This window comes from Staurois parvus, unplaced genomic scaffold (genome assembly GCF_062004578.1).
Source record: "Staurois parvus isolate SC_StPar_1 unplaced genomic scaffold, SC_StPar_1.0 ptg000291l, whole genome shotgun sequence".
Taxonomy (NCBI): domain Eukaryota; kingdom Metazoa; phylum Chordata; class Amphibia; order Anura; family Ranidae; genus Staurois; species Staurois parvus.
This window is the reverse complement of record NW_028318087.1, coordinates 3947240-3967354: the sequence shown is the minus strand read 5'-3', so window position 1 is coordinate 3967354 and position 20115 is coordinate 3947240. Positions and strand designations below refer to the sequence as shown.

At 42.4% G+C, this 20115-nt stretch overlaps 1 protein-coding gene across 18 annotated transcripts in view; it reads left to right on the top strand.

Moving 5' to 3' along the window:
* ZMIZ1 (zinc finger MIZ-type containing 1) overlaps window positions 1–18869 on the top strand; it is a 470001-nt gene extending 451132 nt beyond the window's left edge. For all 18 annotated transcript variants that reach the window (XM_089682518.1, XM_089682525.1, XM_089682519.1 and 15 more), the window contains 4 exons: window positions 6031–6278; window positions 6463–6626; window positions 6736–6975; window positions 15327–18869. In XM_089682518.1, the coding sequence (XP_089538644.1) occupies window positions 6031–6278; window positions 6463–6626; window positions 6736–6975; window positions 15327–15434 (760 nt within the window). In that variant the 3' untranslated portion in view covers window positions 15435–18869. The remainder of the gene's footprint in view (window positions 1–6030; window positions 6279–6462; window positions 6627–6735; window positions 6976–15326) is intronic.
* The last annotated feature ends 1246 nt before the right edge of the window (window positions 18870–20115 follow it).

The window sequence follows — 20115 nt, the reverse complement described above, 5'->3', positions numbered from 1 at the left end:
CGCCTCATCAGTGCCACCTCATCAGTGCCCATCAGTGCTGCCTATCCGTGCCACCTCATCAGTGCTGCCTATCAGTGCTGCCTCATCAACGCACATCAGTGAAGGATAAAAAATTACCTGTTTGCATAATTTTATAATAGAAACAAAGGAAAAACTTTTTTTTTTCTCAAATTTTTTGCTTTTTTTGTTTATAGTGCAAAAAATAAAAACCTCAGTGGTGGTTAAAATGTTGCATGACCACACAATTGTCATTAAAAAATAATGGTCTGTTGGGAGGATCAGCGGGTAATAAAACTTTGTTATGGGGCAGGGGTTCATACACATAACTGCTGTGTTACTGCTAGCCACATACTTCATCATACAGTAGGTTCATAGCTGAAACTAAACTCCAGGTATGATCTTGAATGTATACTTTGTACAACACACCATGGATTGGTCCTGGATTGGAGATATGTGTTCTTTGGGTTATGGCCCCCATAAGGGGATGACAAATAGCAGGATGAAGTATTCTTGGATTCTCACCTATGCAGGGTGAAGGGGTCCAGGGCAAACTGATTAACATTTTCCCCAGGATTAAGTCCTTTATGGGACCCGTAATTCAGAGGCTCTGAAGAGATTTTGGGTGAGAGAGAGCCTCCAACACTAATTACGGGTACTATGGTCCTGCAAGAGTGAAGAGGGCTGGAAGCAGTCAGCAGGTGTCTCTGATGTGCAACAGGACAGGTTTGTGTGGAAGAGCTGAAGGCTGCTCATTGCTGAGTCACTGCTGGCCGATCTTTTTCTGTGGGCCTCCTAAAGCATGTAGAGCAAGGGACAGGTTTCACTGGCAGTTTTTCTCTGTATTCTCTGTATGCTGAAAAAAAGCTATTTTTTGTGTATTTTTTTTAAAATAACCAAAGTCGGTAGGATGGTGATCCAAAACCTTCAAATATCACAGCTGGTGCTCAGATGCAGGCATACTAGCTGGGAAGCCAGTTTGAAGCAAAAAAAAAAATACAATTTAAAAGGCCATAGGCCATGTGATAGGTCAATGCAGCAGAGGCACCACAGGGTACTGTAAGAAGCACAAAGGAGAAGGTAAAAGCCCTCATTCAGACTACAGCGGCCCAACAGCAGGCCTATAGGGAACTCAGGCATGACAGCAGCAGACTGTGGCTCTATTCATTCAGACAGCGGCAGCACAGCTGGAGGCTCAGAAGGAGTCTTGTGCAGGACCAGTTGATGGCTATAAGATACCGGCTAAAGGGGGTTGTTGCCCTTAGCAACTCTGGTGATGGTAAGGGCCAAACATGGTTTGCAAATGTTCACTTTCCAATGTGGAACCAATCCCAATGACTTTTGAATCTTAGACCAAGAGAGAGGAGTGGCCTCAGACTAGTGGGCCAGCCTCATGACTCGTTTCCATCGGGGAACCCCAGAAGACCTACTAAGACCTGCTCAGTGGCTGATGCCTTAGATGTTGTGAAACTGAAGGGGGAGATCTTAGCTTGCCATGGGGTGACAGTTTTTGTAAAGTACTGTGTGTTCAATTAAAATGGCATCACATCCTGATTGATTGCTATGTAGATTCTTGAAAATGGATGTTAAAGGTGCCAGCACAATCTCTAGCTAAAATATCAGTTTTATTATTTAAAAAATGATTTACAATATTGCACATTTAAAAAAATATCCTACACAGAACATCTACAAAATATTAAAGGAACCTCCTCAAGTGTGAAGAGGCCCCACAGTCAAACATTCCCAGTACATCTACACAATCACTTGCTAGAATGTGGGAAATGAGCTTCAAAAGGTAAATCTTGTATGGTAGGATGCTTAAGGGGGGCTGGAACCTAAACCCGCTTCATGGGTGCATCAGTAAAATCCACTGGGGTGGGGTCCAGTAGGTGCCAAAACCAGTGCCCCTTGTGGGTAAAAATGTAAGATGTGTGGGGCCATATGGAAGGGGTCTTTCTATGCCCAGAGGATCTGTACTGCATATATGGTTCTGATGGTGAACAAACTCTATACCCGAGCGCTACTAGACTTGGGGCAGTATGGTGACTCTTGTTCATACTGGGGTGTGTGGGAGAGTGGGCCTTGTAAATAAAACTAAGGGTGGTATGTAAACATAGAGACACAAAAGAATACCTATTGATGCCAGTGTCAATCACTACTGACTGTGGTATGGTTACCCAGGAGATTGGAGCGGTACCCAACCTGATGCATGATATCGGAGTGGGCTGGGATAGTCCTCTCTTCTTGGAACTGTGGGACTATGTCAACTGAAGACTGCCTGGCTAGAGTGGCAGTTCAGTTACATTTTGAGATGCTGAAATGTGTGATTCTAGAAAATGCAGATGATAATTATACCGGTGGCAGACCATCTACAGGCTAAAGAGACCCCTGGGAGGGGAGGGGAAATCTCCTACTAGGAGGTCATGGCTGGGCAGAGCATAGAGGAAACCTATCCACTGTAGGTTATGTCCAGAGAGGATGAAGGGGAGGGTTCCTCTTGTCCAGTATATCCTGATCTGGCATTTTTTTTAAGAGGGTGTCACAAGTGCTGAGGTCAAAATAAAGTTTCAGCACTTTGCCTTCAATAGCTGTACTATATCACCAAAGTCTGGGGTGAAGTTGCGGACCAGGTATTGGTCTCCCAGCCTTTTAGATGCCTGGTACTCAACCTAGCTTACAATGATGTGTTAGGTCACTTGGGGGGCCAAGAAAACAGAGGCTCTGATAACAAGCTGGTTCCACTGACTGGGGATTACTGCTTGAGGTTCTGTGGCCAGTGGTGTATTCAGGTTTTTTGCTGCCCTAGGCAAAACAAAAATTGTCTGCCCCCACAGACATCAGCCAACACCCCCCCCCTTCCCCCTCCCATGGAGAGAGTCTGACATTAAACAACAAAACCCCTGCCCCCCACCTGGGAGAGCTTTTCATAACCCCCTAACCCCGGTGATAGAGAGAACGACACTCATCTTCCCAGCTCTGGACATCCTGGGAACAAAAGTCAGGTTCTACATACACCATAAAGCAGCCCACAGCCTCTCTCGGATCCCACCTGGTACCCATGGTACAGATGTCCTTTCTTTCATCCCTTCTGGGGGGAGGTACTGCCCCCCTGAAAAATGTCGCCCTAGGCAAGTGCTTTGTTTGCCTTGTGATAAATATGCCCCTGACTGTGGCTCATGTCCCAGTTGTCCACTAACTGCTCCAGTGTCACATTGTAGGAACCCCTTGGCGCCTCTCTATTATCAAGGTACAATGTGAACCTATTGCGATGGATCTAGTGGGCTCCCTGTGGAAATGAGCTCGGTGACACCAATATATCCTGGTGGTACTCCATTATACACAAAGTATCTAGTGGCAGTCCCTCTCCTCCATAGTGATTTCTGTAGAGTTATGTTCTCAAGAACTGGGTTCCCAAAAGAGATTTTGACGGACCAAGGAATTCTATTCATGTCAAAGGTAATGGCAGACCTATGTAAGTTACTCTAAATTTAAAAAATTGCATATTTCTGTCTATCACCCACAGATGGATGGGTTTGTACAAAAAAAGAAAAAGATTGGGACTGCTTACTTCAAGCACATATGATTACTATCAGAAAGGTTCCTCAAGCATCTACCAGGTTTTCTCTGTTTCAGTTGTTGTATGGGAGTAGAACATGGGGGTTGCTTGATCTGCTAGAAGAAACCTAGGAAGCGAGTCTTCACATAAAACAGTGGTAGAGCATATTGCCCATGAGAGAGAGTCACTAAGGTAATCTGGTCTGCCAAACTTAGACAGTTCCAGGTTGGGGACCGAGTGGCTGTATTTATACCCTCCATAGAGTTCTAAGCCCATTTGCAGGGCCGTACCAGGTGGTAAAAAAGGTTGGTGAATTAAACTATAAAGTTCTCCAACCTGGGAAACAGAAACTTTCCTAAATCTACCATGTGAAAAAACCTTAAAAGGACAGAGAGCAGGTATCTACCTAGCTGAAATTAGTTTGGAGCCCCTTTAGGGGTGGACCTTGTCCCAGTGGCCACCGCCATATCCAAGCCACAAATTCAGCAGGTAAAAGAACAGAGGAATGGGGAGATCTTCTCAGGTCTGCCAGGGTAATTGAGCTTGACGTTATCACAGAGTCTAATGTGAAGGTCTGAGTAAAATCCTATTGCATTCCTGAGGCACACAGGAAAACCGTATCATAGGAGCTTGGGAAAATGTTTGAACTCGATAACTTTGAGGAGTCACAGAGTGAATGGTCAAGCCCAACTGTGTTGGTACCGAAGCCCAACAAAACTGTGAAGAGCATGATTAGATCATTTTAGAATGATTTCAGAAAACTCAATGAGGTATTGAAGTTTGATGTTATATATTACCACCTTAGACCTCACCAAGGGGTACTGGTAGATACTTTTAACCAAGGAAGCCAGACAAAAGATGGCATTTTCCACTCCAGAGGGTCACTTTAAATGTAAAAGAACGCAATTTGGGATGCATTGTGCCCAAGCTATTTTCAGAGGCCAATGAATAAAACATGGTGCCCCTATCGTAAAATACATCTCACTATATTTCTATGATTTTGTTATCTTTAGTATAGACTGGGAATACCATGGGAGTTCAAGCTGGGTTGGATTCTTTAAAATGCGTCACTGTGATGAGAAACCGGGTACCTGGGGAACATAGTGGGTAGAGGTTTTCTAAAGCCTCTAGAGGCTGTTCAGGCTTGGCCCTGTCCCATTGTGAAGAAAACATTGTGAGCATTACTGGGCGTAGTTGGGTGCTACCGACAGTTTGTCCCCAACTTCGCCACTATCACTGAGCTAACTTGACAAAGGTAAGAATTCTGTTCTGGTCAAGTGAAATAACAAGGCTGAGGAGGCTTTTCTGAGCTTAAAACAGCCTTATGCCAGTATCCGGTGCTGGTTGCAACAGATTTTTCTAAGTTTATTGTCCAAACAGAAGCCTCCAGGAAAGGATTAGGAGGAGTTCTGTTTTATGAGGTCAATGGGGAGGAACACCCAATAGTCTTTCTTTACAGGACCTTAACGGCTGCCGAGAAAAAGTATGCCGTAGTGGAGAAAAAATGCCTATCCATTAAGTGGGCTTTTGATTCTCTGTGCTACTTTCTACTTGGCAGGAAGTTGCAGTTTGTGTCTGATCATGCCCCAATGACATGGATGAGGCAGAACAAGCACACAAATGCTAGAGTAACCAGGTGATTCTTGGTCCTACAAGACTAATGGGTACTTTAGTCCTGAAAGGGTTATCCTACCTGTGAGAGAGGACTGAAATGGGCAGGAAGCAGGTGTCTGTGAGGTGTGATGTGGAACAGGACAGGCTTCTGTGGACGAGCTGTACACTGTTCATTATTGAGACTTTGCTGATAACTTTTTGCTGTGGATCTCCCAAGACAGGCAGACATATAGCCCTGTTCAGGGACAAGCTTCAAGGCAGTAAGCCCAAGTTTTATTTTGATGCAGATATGTACTGTTTGTGTTTTGTACACTGAAGGAAAGTTTGTGTTTTGTTTATTTAAATAAAGAACACCGCTTTTGTAAAGTCGTCTGGCTGGTGATCTGAAACATCCAAATATAGCTGACATATGTATATCTTACACCTGAGGAAGCGATGTAGAAGCTGAATGCAATCTTCTGGGTCTTATGCCGCCAGTCATAGAATGTCTTGTATTTTTTGGTAAGGTGGAGATTGTGATCCCCTCCACCTTGTCCAATCAGGGAATTTCAAGGCACTCTTGCAGTGGTGCTGAGCAAACAATTTCCTGTAGTCAGTATGAAAATTGAAGCAGCACTTGACAGACCTGGAAGATAGCAGCGCCAACTACTACAGTGATTGTGCCTTACACATCGCTCACTCAGGTATAGGATATGCATTACATTGGTTTAAGCTGAACCAATGTATGTATGCAACTAAGATCATACCTGGAGTTCAGCGATTAAACTACAATTTTGTATCCTCTACAGGAAAAATAAATGTGTGCTTTAAAACATCCTAAAATGGTGTAAAAATGATGGAGGATGCATTTGTTTGTTTCACAGCTCAGAGTTTGAAGAAGTGACCATTGATCCCACGTGCAGTTGGCGGCCGGTACCTATCAAATCAGAGATTCACATCAAGGATGATCCTGATGGAATGCCCTCCAAGAGGTTTAAGACTATGAGTCCCAGTCAGATGATCATGCCCAATGTCATGGAGATGATTGCAGCACTGGGGCCTGGCCCTTCACCATATCCATCTCTGCCACCACCCCCTGGTGGAGGAAGTTCCAATGAGTATGTTGGACAAGGTAAGACTTTGTTGTGCAATGTTCGGTATGTTTTCTTGTATAAATCCTCTGCACACCCCCAAAGCCCCGTAACTGCTGTCAACACTCCAGTAGTGTAACGATGCTTAGCCCAATAATAACTGCAGAACCACAAGCAGTAAACTTAATAAGACTCCTTTTTTCATCCTAATTAATGTCATTTCAGGTAACAATTACCAGGGTCATGGCAACTTTGACTTCCCTCATGGAGCTCCAGGTGGCACATCAATGAACGACTTTATGCACGGGCCCCAGCTCTCGCACCCCCCTGACATGCCTGGTGGGATGTCTTCGCTGGACAAGCCACTCAGTCACCCCATGCAGGACTCTGTAAGTGGTGCTGGCTCTGTTTACAGTCCATTTTAGGATAGCATTCATGTTATTTTACATATTTATTGACAAGGGGTCATCATTTTTTTCTCAATATTCTTCTCTGCAGATTCCTCATGTAGGAAATGCTGATCAGCCTCATGGCGCCATGCCTCAGGGCTTACACCCACCTCACCCAGGAAGCCAGCCTGGGCAGCCTTTACATCATGGTGGACCAGCACCTCAACCTCGACATCCACCTCAAGCTGCTGGCCATGGACATGGAGATATGGCCTTTAACCCTTCATCGGTATTAGAAGGTCAGCCTGGTGGACAGGGACCCCCTGATATGCCAGAGCCATCGCTGGATGTAAGTCTATTCATTGTATATTTTCATATATTGCAATAGCTAAAAAGAGGATTTGCTTTGCATTGGAAAGTACCTTCTCATCTTTAAATCCATATGACAATAGATTAGTATGTGTCCAATAGAAGGATGCAGTTTATTTAGACCAACAATAGGGCTCAGGAGACTTTCTATAGTATTAGAAGGTTTTATATGTCATTTAATCCACTAAATCTAGTGATACAGCAGCCATATATTTCAGCTTCCAAGGAGGAAAGCTCATAGATTTACATTTTTTTTTAAATCCAAACAACTTTTATTGTCAAGGCAATGAACAGAGTTTACAGATTCAACAATATTACTACTGTACCAGCAGAATTTTGCATAGGTAAAACAATGTGAATATGCAGATCCTGTAACATTCAGAATAGCTGAAGCAATGACCAATCATAGCAGGAGACACAGCTGACTTGGTTTTAAATGACATCTGCTGTTCCACAATGATATCAATTTTAAATTTATATTACTTTCTACACTATTCTAAAAGTATGATGGAGTGAACTGCTTTAGAATGAAGTAAAATACAACACATGAGTTGCCAGTGGCAATTGTCACAGCTATTAATATCCTGTTAAGAAGGAAGCCGCTTTACTTTTTTCTTTAACATGTAGCTCTCCTGAGGCTCCAGACTTCACTATTTAGATTCTTACAGACCATGATTCACATTACTTTGATACAACCACACAAAAGCCTTAACTTAATGTCATACAGGCAAGTTTTGTAGCAGTGATTTGCCGCAGCTACAGAGTCACTCTGCTTTGTGGCTAGGAAACGATATCAACTGCAGTCACTGCAAAGACTTTGTCTCTGAAATTCTATCAGAGATAAACTATCTCAGTAGGAGGAGCCTCATACAATTACTGAACTCTGTATGTCAGCTGATAAAAAGAAAAAGATTCCCTCATGTATGTGTATAGGGCAGCAATGGTGAATATTACAGCTGTAAGGTTTAGGGAAAATATGTAAGTGTGTTATTTCTGAGACTGTTTATAAAGATGAAAGACACAGACTTTCATATCATGGATTATTTTTTTTTGTTTTCACGGTTCAGATTAAGTAATTTTGTTTCACAAATGCCCAGGTGAGAAAAAGTTACTTTATTTGGAGCACCATATTCATTTGAGTCTTCCAAACTCTGCTTTTCTAAACTCCTGTCCACTAGTCCGACACTTGCCAATTTCTTTAGTTCAATCAGGTCAGGCTCGATCCCTCTCCTCTGAATTTAATCATTCTTGCTGATTTTTTTCCTACTTCTGAAATTTGTTTCCTACATTTTTGCTTCCAAGTCTTTTTAATTCAACAGCAGATTAAGCTGGGAAAAGTAAACACTTGCATCCTTACATTTGTAGAGCTGAATGTACACGCTGTAATGTTCATATTGTTCTTCTGTTTCACCGATAAAGGGAGCTCTAATGCAGAAGTAAAGGAGTCCTGCTGTACCAATCACCTAGATGACTGCCTAGTTGCATTTTGTTTAATTGCATATTATCTAGTTGGCTGAGCCAATGTTTAGGTATAATTGAACCTTTTCACTGTTGGGGAATTGTTTCCTCCCACATCTTAGGCCTAAAGATTTTCTAAAACCATCAAAACATGATATTTTATAAACACAGAGACCCTGTCGAAAAAAATGGTGGCAGTTCACGTTTCTTTGTCACACAATAATTGAGCTGTTTTGCAAATCTATATTTTCAGTAAAGGTATAGTTAAGTTAATAATGCACACAAACACAATATAACCGCTTGCCGATCTGCCACAGTAAATGTACTGCGGCAAATTAGCTTGTACAGGCACAGTCATGTACCTGTACGTTACAGCTTTCTTCTGGGTCCACTTGCACATGTGCATGCGGACCCAGAAGACTGCTTTCATTCACTGCAGTACAAGCCAATCAATGGATCCCGGCCAGTGATGTATGGCCAAAACCTGCTGATCGGCTTAGGGAATAACAGAGGAGAACCCTGTGTTGGTAAACAATATAGGGCTCTCTTCAGGCAACAGCGATGGGCTGTTTATTTTCTCCACTTATCCCCTTGATCATTCTAGATGTTAGCCCCTTCCCAGCCTGTGTTATTAGTACAGTGACAGTGTATATTAGCACTGATCATTGTATTCGTGTCACTGGTGATGTAAATGGCAGTTAGTCAGTTTCCCCCCAGCATCAGTGTCCAATTGCCTGCTGCACTATCGCAGTCCCACTTTAAGTCGCAGATCGCCACCATTACTAGCAAAAAAAATAAATAAAAATTGCAGCATCTATTCCATAGTTTGTAGACTCTATAATTCTCATGCAAACCAATCAATATACACTTACTGGGATTTTTTTTAACCAAAGACATGTAGCAGAATACATTTTGGCCAAACTTGATGAACAAATTTTATTTCTTTATTGCATGTTTTCTAGCAGAAAGTAGAAAATATATATTTTTTTTTTAAATTAGGGTATTTTTTCATTTTATATCACAAAAAAATAAACCCAGTGGTGATCAAATACCACCAAAAGAAAGCTCTATTTGTGTAAAAAAAAAATTATATCAATTTTGTTTGCATACAGCATTGCATTACTGCGCAATTACCAGTTAAATTAGCACAGTGGCAAACCGCAAAAAATGGCCCGGTCATGAAAGGGGTAAAATCTTCTGGAGCTCAAGCGAATAAAAACCTTTACCGCTCATCAATTTAGAATTAACCCCCCTATGTGATAGCATAGCACAGGTGACGGGTTCTCTTTAACCCTTTCCGGCCGGCCCATGTAGCCTTACTGCTACAGTGCAGCTGCTCTGTGCAGAATCACGTGTACAGCAGGTAAATAAGTATGGAACACCTCACCATTTTTGTCAGTAAATATATTTCTAAAAGTGCTAGTGACATGAAATTTTCACCACATGTCGGTAACAACCCATGCAATCCATACAAAGAAACCAAAATAAATACATTCATAAATTATGTGTAATAAAATGGAATTACACAGGGGAAAAAGTATTGAACACGCTAACTGAAATTTATTTAATACTTCGTACAAAATCCTTTGTTGGTAATGACAGCTTAATGACCACCTCCAGTATGGAGAAACTAGTCGCATGCATTGCTCAGGTGTGATTTTGGCCCATTCTTCCACACAGTCTCTACTGGGTCTCTTCTGTGAACTCTGACCTTTGGTTATTTCCATATTATATTCTATTGAATTCAAGTCAGGTGATTGGCTGGGCCATTCTAGCAGCTTTATTTTCTTTCTTTGAAACCAATTGAGTGTTTCCTTGGCTTTGTGTTTGGAATAATTGTCTTGCTGAAATGTCCACCCTTGTTTCATATTTATCATCCTGGTAGATGGCAGCAGATTTTTATCAAGAATGTCTTGCTACATTTTTCTATTTGTCCTTTCTTGAATGAAATTTAGTTTGCCAATATCATATGCTGAAAAACAGCCCCACACCATGATATTCCCACCTCCAAACATCACTGTGTTGGTAATGGTGTTTTTGGGGTGCAGTGCCATTTGACCTCCAAACATGGTGTGTATTATGGCATCCAAAGAGTTTCATTTTGGTCTCATCTGACCAGACTATATTCTCCCAGTATTTCACAGGATTGTCTAAATGTTGTGCAGCAAATTTAAACGAACTTCAACATGCTTTCTCTTCAGCGATGGAGTTTTTGTGTGGTGAGCGTGATACATGCCATGGAGTTTGAGTGCATCACTTATTGTTTTCTTTGAAATAATTGTACCTGCTAATGCCAGTTCTTTCTGAAGCTCTCCACAAGTGGTCCTTGGCTCTTGGACAACTCTTCTAACAATTCTTTTCACTCCTCTGTCAGAAATCTTGCAAGGAGCACCTGGTTGTGGTCGGTTTATGGTGAAATGATGTTCTTTCCACTTCCAGATTATGGCCCCAACAGTGCTCACTGAAACATTCAGAAGTTTAGAAATCCTGTAACCAATGCCATCAGTATGTTTTGCAACAATAAGGTTGCAAAGGTCTTGAAAGAGCTCTTTGCTTCTACCCATCATGAGATGTTTCTCGTGTGTGACACCTCGGTAATGAGACACCTTTTATAGGCCATCAGCTGAGACTGAACCAGAAGATATTCACCAGTTGCCGATCGCAGATAGCGGAATGACAGCTACACTGCAGCCGGCCAGTTCTAGGAGGGCGTCATATGATGTCCTCCCAGAACACACTCTCGCGCACCCGGCGATCTTCATGATCGCTGTGTCCTACGGACACAGCTGATCATGTGATGTGGTAAAAGGCCAATCGTAGTGGCTTTTTACCACGTGATCAGCCGTATCCAATGACACGCTGATCACAGGGAAATGCAATTGCCGGTTCTCTGCTGCACGTTCCTCACACTGTCAGAATGTGGGGAAAGTACTGCCGAGAACCGGCAGTTGTCAGAGCAGGGATCAGCACCGATCATCAGGGCACTGATGATCAGTGCCCTGATTGGTGCCCAGCAGTGCCACCTGTCACGGACGCGGCGTCAGACCCCAGACCTTCTCACCAAACTCGTGACAGAAGGACCGGCCGATCTAAAACCGTGGTGTGACATGCGTAACAATGCCACACTCAGCTGCGCCCTGCACAATGATTGTCCAGCTAATGGTCTACAATCTGTGCCTGCAGCCTGAATGCGCTTGTTACTGGGTCGGGTTAATTACGCAACTAACCCTTCACTGCCACCACCCCTTTTTGTACAGAGAAAGGGGAAACTCTCCTTATCAATTAATACACTATAATGATTGAAATAATGATCTATATAACACAGTCCGCAGGCCCGTTATACAGAGATTAAAACAAACAGTAGCGTCCCTTCAAAGGCAGGAATTCGTGAATTGCAATTAGGAACTATAGGAACAGTTCAACACTTTCAGAAAGAAAGATTTATTACTAAAAGAGTCAAACAGGTGCAATAAAATAAATATTTACAAAGAAGATGTAACTAAGATGTAAATATATTTATATATAAAAACAACATAGCACAGCCAAGAGATAACAGGGAGAAGTTAAAAGGTTAAGTTACTTGCCATGTTCAGCCTTGAGGTAGCAGATCCAAGTTGCAGAGCGAAGGGTCTTTGATCTCCTGCTGTTACGATGTTAAAATTAGGAGATGTCTTTAGCTTAGCCTCAGGCCTACAGCCTGTGCTTTTTTAAAGTCCCCCAGCAGGGGGTGCCTTTGAGTAAGTGGCCAATACTCTGTTTAGGGAGGGATCTCGGGCGGACTCTGAATTAAAACCAATATCTTCATAATCCATGATATAAAACGCAGGGGACAAACTGACTTGAGGAATGTTCATTTAATTCTGTCACCTTAAGCTGTTAGGTTTCATGAGGTTACAATCTCTTTCAATTCCTGGGAGAAGCTGCCTTATCTGTTTTATGATGTGTGAGCCTACACAGGTTCTTGGGTCAGTGCTTCCCAATTCTCTTGAGGAACACTGGCCTTATCATGACTTAGGTGAGGAAGGCTACACTTTCGCAGACTGCTCGGCGCCGAACTAAGGATGCCTTAACCTGCTGTTGACCCATAACCAGCACACACACATCTGTCACTGTGCCTCTCAGGAAGGGAGGGGGAAGGAGAATAAAGGATTGAGGAACACTTCTGATAAAAAAAAAAAGGGGAACTCTGATGAGCAAGTTTGCTACACCACCCACCAGTTCCACCCACCTGTGCCCAGCAGTGCCGCCCACCTGTGCCCATCAGTGTCACTCACCTGTGCCCAGCAGTGCCACCTACCTCTGGCCATCAGTGCAGCCCAGCAGTGCTGCCAGGCAGTGCCCAGCAGTGCCGCCTATCGATGCTGACTATCAGTTCCACCTATCAGTGCTGCCTATCAGCTCCACCTATCAGTGCCGCCTATCAGTGCTGCCTATCAGTGCCCATCAGTGCTGCCTATCAGTGCAGCCTCATCAACGCACATTAGTAAAGGAGAAAAATTACCTGTTTGCAAAATGTTATAATAGAAACAAAGAAACCTTTTTTTTTCAAATTTTGTGCTCTTTTTTTTGTTTATAGCGCGAAAAATAAAACCCCCAGCGGCAAGTAAAAGAGAGCTCTATTTGTGAGAAAAAAATTATAAAAATTTCATATGGGTACAATGTTGCATGACTACGCAATTGTCATTCAAAGTGCGACAGCGCTGAAAGCTGAAAATTGGCCTGGTAAGGAAGGGGGTATAAGTGCCCGGTAGGCAAGTGGTTAATTTGCACTGACAAGGGGCAGCATTGCTTTCCAATTACTGATAGATTTCAGCTAGTGTATTGGCTTCCCATGCCTTTTTGCGCCTCCCTTTCTCCATGTGTTCAATACTTTTTCTTGTGTCATTCCATTGTATTACACATAGCTCTAACAAGCAGGGCCCTCTGTTTCCTCTTGTACCAAATTGTATTGTAACTGTTATGTCTACCTTAATTTTGTAAAGCGCTGCGCAAACTGTTGGTGCTATATAAATGCTGTATAATAATAATATAAATGTAATTTGCGTACAGTTTTGCATGACCATGCATTTGTCAGTTAAAGTAGTGCAGCGCTGTATAGCAAAAAATGGCCTGGTCATAAAGGGATGGGGGGCATTTTGGAGGGCAAGTGTCTTCACCTTTTGAAATAAAAATGCAAATTTTTTTTTACAGGTAAAAAAAAATTTGCACATTTATTATTTGTTTCTAAGAAGCTGCAGAGCATTACACCCAAGATCAGCAGATCACAGGTGCAATCTCAGGCTCCTGCAAACTCTCAGAATAGTTGTCTACCCATACCTTGTACAAGCAGGCAGTTATTTGAGAGCAGAAAGATCAATGAACTATGACAGCGCTCACCAGTCCCCTCATAGTTCATTGAGAATGACAAGCCATCAGCCATTACCTGTAGGCTATTCATTCACAGGAAACTGAATGAATGACGCACCCATGTTGGCAGAGTCCCGCTCGGCCACACAGTTTTCAAATTGTGACAGCAGGTGCGGGGAGAAGATATCCCCTACCCGCTGTCACATGGAGGGGGGATTGGGGGGGGCAGGGTTGAGAGGTTGCAGATGCTGGAACATGTTATATGTTTCACCCTAAAAACAGGTGGAGCATGTAAATTGTTCCAAAGGTAAATTTATCCTTGAAGGAGATATCAGGGAGTTATTTAGACCACTATAGTCGCTTCAGCACTCTGTTGAAGCTGATCAATCCACTTTTATCATGGCTGGAGATTGACAATGCTGAACTCTGAAGTGAACAAAGCTTTGGGTTCATACTTCACAGAGGAGATTATATGTAGAAATGTGTAAACACATATACTATATAGTCAGCAGCAAAAAGTGAAAATGTAAAGAGACTCACAGCTGCCATAGTATCTGGCTTTACACTTGACATTATAGACCTTTCAACAGCAATAAAAGGGTTGACTCTAACCTAAATTAATTTCTCCTTTTTGTTTGCCTTAGGGCAGAGGTTAGATCGTGAGCAGTGACTTTATAGTTGTTTGGGACAGGCACTCCAGACTGCTGATAATAGAGGCCTATATATCGCTATGGTGAATGCAGAACACAGAAATAACCTCACCCGTGAACGCTCTGCACTACAATAGAACTGGTGATAGTGGAAACCTTGCTGCAAAGCTGAGCTTAGCCTATCACAGGTTTGCCATGTGCAGAATCAAATCACTTTAATGGGGCATGGATAGCTGTAAAAGCCCACAGGAAAATGACAGAGACACTAGTATAGTAGCCTTTCAGGAATGGAGCCTCTCTATATTTCCTCAGCCAACTGACATCCTAGGCCATGTAGAGGGCTGTCCAGAAGCTACATTGTTTGTGTCTTCACAAATGAAGCCGGTACAAATGCACCAGCATCTATAGCAATGGCTAAAATTCTTTTCTGAGAGCAGCTCCAAAATTTATTTTCTGACTCCTGTTTCAGTGATGGTTTTGATAAGCAGGCAGACAATGTCAGAAGTGACAGGCTGCAAGCTTATTCTATATCAATAACTCAGGAAATACGAAAGCCAAAGACCAACAGGCTGCTAGCATCTCCAAAAGGAGGTTAGCAATGTAGCCAATATGTCTCTTAGCACAGGTTTTCCCATCTGACCCCACCTCTGGAGCAAATAGGAATTAAAATGGCTGCTTATACAACTCCCCTATAGCAGAGTGCTAATTACACATTACCCAATGTTTAGACTTGTAGGAGCACATAAAAACCTAAGAATGTGTATTAAAATGACATCAAGCATATGTTTCTGGTATTTAGTAGTGCTATTAAACAGTATACAGTATTTGCAATGGTTACAAATAGCCTGATAAATGTTTTCTCCTGTCCTATCTACAGCTGCTTCCAGAGTTAACTAACCCCGATGAGCTTCTTTCCTACCTGGATCCTCCTGACCTCCCCAACAACAGCAATGATGACCTTCTCTCACTGTTTGAGAACAACTAAACTGTAGCTGTCTCCTCATTCCCCAGTCCATAATCCAACCAATCAGGACACACTACGGCAGGCACAATTCTGGAAACTCCACCTCCTAGTCCATCTTGTCTAACCTTCCAGCAAGCTTGTGGCTGTGTTTGCCTCAGACTGATGGCACTTTGAGTGACGCTCCAAAAAGGCAACAAGTGGCTTCAGGCTGCCTGTAGACATCACACATGGTGCTTCCTGGATTTCCCTCACTGAAGTTTATACATGGAAAACATAGAAAGCAAGGCTTTCACTAAGCAAGTCAACAAGAAGTAGTATCGGTGGTGGAGGTCCTAAAAGACATGTATGGCACCTCGTGATGCCCAGTGCTGTCCCCTTTTCCCACACCACCACCAGTCTCACACCAGCTGGAGGAGGAGAACTGTACCATGACTTTGGAAGAAAGATGGAACAAACACATGCACACAAAGCACAAAGTTCCCGAGCAGTGAGCAGGCTGGGCAGACATCTTGCTCACACCACAAACAAGTGCTGAGGACAGCTCTGCTGGGGATCTCCTGCGTCTTTTGTTTGTTGCTGGGGTACACTTCCTCCTGTTTTTATTGTGGCATTTTTAAAGACGTCTCCCCGGGCCTTTAATCAGACATTAGTGTTCTCCTTAGTGAACAGACTTGCACAAAGACCATGGAAGCTAAGGGACAAAATGGCCTGGTTGTTCTCATTTTTTTAAATCTTTTGTTTTAGGCTGCAAAAAAGGGCATTGATGTTGGTTAAGACAGAGCAGCTTAAGGGTTATGTTTTTGTTTTGTTTTTTTGTTAATTATTTTGCTTAACCCAACAAGACTGTTACACAATAACTGGCCTTTTTTTTTTTACCTGCCTGGAGATCATTTCCCTTTTAATATAAACCCACATAAACAAAAACGTGTGTTATTTGTGCAATCTTCTTTCCCAGCCACCTTGTGGTCAAGGTACCTTCTAGAGGTGTGGGGTGGGGATCTAAATGCATGAATCTGACCCAGTTTCTGTGCTTCTGGTGTGTTAATGCTGCTTGCTTCTGTAAAACTGTTGTTATATTTGTACAGAAGTGCATGTGTGCCAATCAATGTTATTTACTTTGTCTTTGTTAAAGTTTTCACTGCTTTTCTCCTTTGCTGGCCTGTTGTGTAAGTAAAAGGGTTAACAAGTGTCCCACTGACCACTTTAGCATCGAGAGGTTCAGAGGCAGACATTTCCCATCGGCTGTTTGGAAGCAGCTCCTCCTCTCGTGCTCAATTCTGTATGTGTGCGTCTCCCAGCTACGACATCATGTTCTTTACATTTTTTTTTTTGTCCTGTTTGTTTTTTTTTGTACAGATATGACTGACACACCAAACAATTCTATTTTGTTGGCTTTTGCTTTCTTTTTCTATCACCAAAGTTGTATTTTGTACATTTTTTATTTAACGAAAACAAAGGAAAAAAAAAGGGGGGGGGGTGGGGTCGAGTTAATAACGTACCCATTTGTTTTCCCATCCAACAGTTTGAAATTCCTTTTTTTTTGTCTTCATTGTGTAGAAATGTAGTATTTTTTATAAATACATCTGTTTTATTTGTGTTAATGTTTTCATTTCCTAAACTTTCTGTATCTTTATCAAGGTAAGATGGCAGCACACAACGCTGTTCATATGCAAATCATATTTTAAAGGAAATATTGTAAATATGTTCAGATATTTTAGAAATATGTCTTGCCCGTAACCTGGTTTGTTCTCATGCAGTTTTTTTTTTTTTGTCAAGTTTGTGACACCCCCCCCCCCTCTCTTTAACCCTATCACCATGTTTTGTGCAGCTGTGCATGCAATAATTTATGCTCTGGACACCATCTTAAGCTACCATAGAAGTAATAGTTCATAAACTGAAAAAAGCAAAGGTGTTGCTGTCTGACAGGGGCACGCCATTAACCTAAAATGCAATGTCTTCATGACTGCTGCAGAACTGGCCTAATCTGTAATTGTGTAGGGCTTATGCAGTTGCCTTTAATCACAATTCTCCACACCTGTGGCATTTAAGTGACAACCAGCATTTAAGGGTGAAAACACCAGTTGTATTAGGAGTTTCTTATATTCCTCCCCAGAAACAAAACAAGGCTACATATCCTGCGTCTGAAATACCTTTTCTGTATTGAGATGTTTTCCCCAAGGGTGTGTTCCTGAAAATTTGGTTTCATAATTACATTGCCTATGGTGCACAGAACTCAGCTGAACTCCATTTGCACTAGACATTCTAGTGGAGTGCTAGAACACATTTTTCTTTAACACTTTCTGAGACCATAGGCCCTGCAGGCTAAAGCCATCCAGATTCCTGTGTGTGCGATTCTTAGCAACTCTACGTAAATGTTCTGTCATTAGTATGCCAAAATATTCCAGCAAAAATAATTTCAATAATCTCAGTTTATGATCCAATTTGTTTTGTTTTTTTATGCATATCCCAAAAAACGAAGGTTGAGCCTCTCACCACATCTGACTTTGGCATATATGAGTGTGGGCAGCAGTACAAGCAAAAATGCTTTTGACAAATATGAGAAATGGCTGTCAGAGCAGTTATTAGCTGGAATCAAGTTAACCCATTCGCTGTAAAGAGGGGGGAAAAGGGATTTATAGCATTGCCAGCTTTTGCTTAGCCCTTTCAGATTGGGAAGGGTGAATGGACTTCACAGACCTTATGTAAATAATGTATATGAGCAGTAGAGACATAAAACACAGACACATTCATTTTCCTGGGAATGTGCATTTGTTTGTTTTTTTATTTTGCAAAAAAAAGGTGTTTAGAAAAAATGTAAAAAAAAAAACACACACACAAAAAAAAAAAAAAACCCTGTGTTTCCATCCGCGTGGAAATGATCCTATATTTGGGGACGGGTGGGGGCAATGTGATGGGTCTGGGTGCATTTTGTGTGATTCCACAACATTGTTTCCACTCCTGTATAATACTCTGACCCTTTGTGAGGACAAATGACATCTTTCTTTAGTTTTAATTATGTACATGTAATATTTTAGCTGACATGCATAGTCCTGTGTATTTTAAAGGTGCTACATATAAAACACAGAAACATACACACAATGAAGATAATAGTGGATCATGGGGAAAAAAAATCAGAAAAGATTGTAACCAAATTCTCTTTGTACAATTTTTGATATTATGATGATCGGATAGGGAAATTACAAAAATATGGTACAATCTGTAATAAAACATACAAAAGGGCCACTGTATTTTGTCTGTACATTGTATGTACAATTTAATCATTCATATTTGTATCCCCTTCACTGCCAGAGACAATTAGATTTATGTCTTTGGCAGTGAAGGCATAAAATGTTCAAAAATAACGTAATTGTGCTTTTTAGTCTTGCAAAAATTGTATGTAGTTAGTTGTGTCCACCTTATATTTATCAAATAAATATGTACTCAGATCAAACTGTATACTGTGTTAAGTTTTCATTTTATATTCAAAGAGTCCTGCCTACACATTTTATACTGTGATCAGTATATATCTGGATAGCATATTTGCTTTTAGTTCTTTGTCCTTTTTTTAAAAAAAAAATCTGAAATGTCCAATCCAGTGACATTTACAGTTACTACAGGTACATCAAGGAAGCTACCGTATTTTTCGCTCCATAAGACGCACCTGACCATAAGTCACACCTAGGTTTTAGAGGAGGAAAACAAGAAAAAAAAAATATTGTGAACCAATGGACTGCGGACACAGTACAGGAGATGACCAGAGACTGCGGACACAGTACAGGAGATGACCAGAGACTGCGGACACAGTACAGGAGACGACCAGAGACTGCGGACACAGTAGAGGAGACGGCCAGAGACTGCGGACACAGTAGAGGAGACGGCCAGAGACTGCGGACACAGTAGAGGAGACGGCCAGAGACTGCGGACACAGTAGAGGAGACGGCCAGAGACTGCGGACACAGTAGAGGAGACGGCCAGAGACTGCGGACACAGTAGAGGAGACGGCCAGAGACTGCGGACACAGTAGAGGAGACGGCCAGAGACTGCGGACACAGTAGAGGAGACGGCCAGAGACTGCGGACATACTACAGGAGATGACCAGAGACTGCAGACCTTTGGGGAGTGGAAGGCGGGGGGGTGGGGGAGCGGGTACCCATATTTGACAGGTACCCACTCCCATGGCGTTATCCTCCCTCCCCGTGTTCTGGAACATGTGGCAGGTCCCAGAAGACTGCCTGACCATTCACAAAGCGCAGCGCTTCTCACGCATGAGCTGTGGGCACCCGGCTATGAAGCCGCAAGCTGTCACAGCTGGGTGCCCATACTAAAGATGCCAGCACCAGGGAGAGAAGACTGTGAGGACACCGCTGGACTGAGGAACAGGTAGGACCGAGGAGCAGGTTCTGCTGCACAGAAGAGCCAAGTGGCTGGCCTGGTATTCTAACACAGCGGCAGCGGGAATACCGGGCCGACCCCTCCATAAGACGCACAGACATTTTCCCCCATTTTTTTGGGGGAAAAAAAAAGTGCATCTTATGGAGCAAAAGGGGTCTTATAGAGCATTAAAGGGGTTCGATATAGAAATGAAAAGGGATCACAGATGATTTAATAGAAAGAGAAAAACACTTTTTTTGCTAAAATTAGCGCAATAAATCTTTCTCCTGCAGCCAGTTAAATACTTGCCACCCCTTCCACCTTTGCTGGC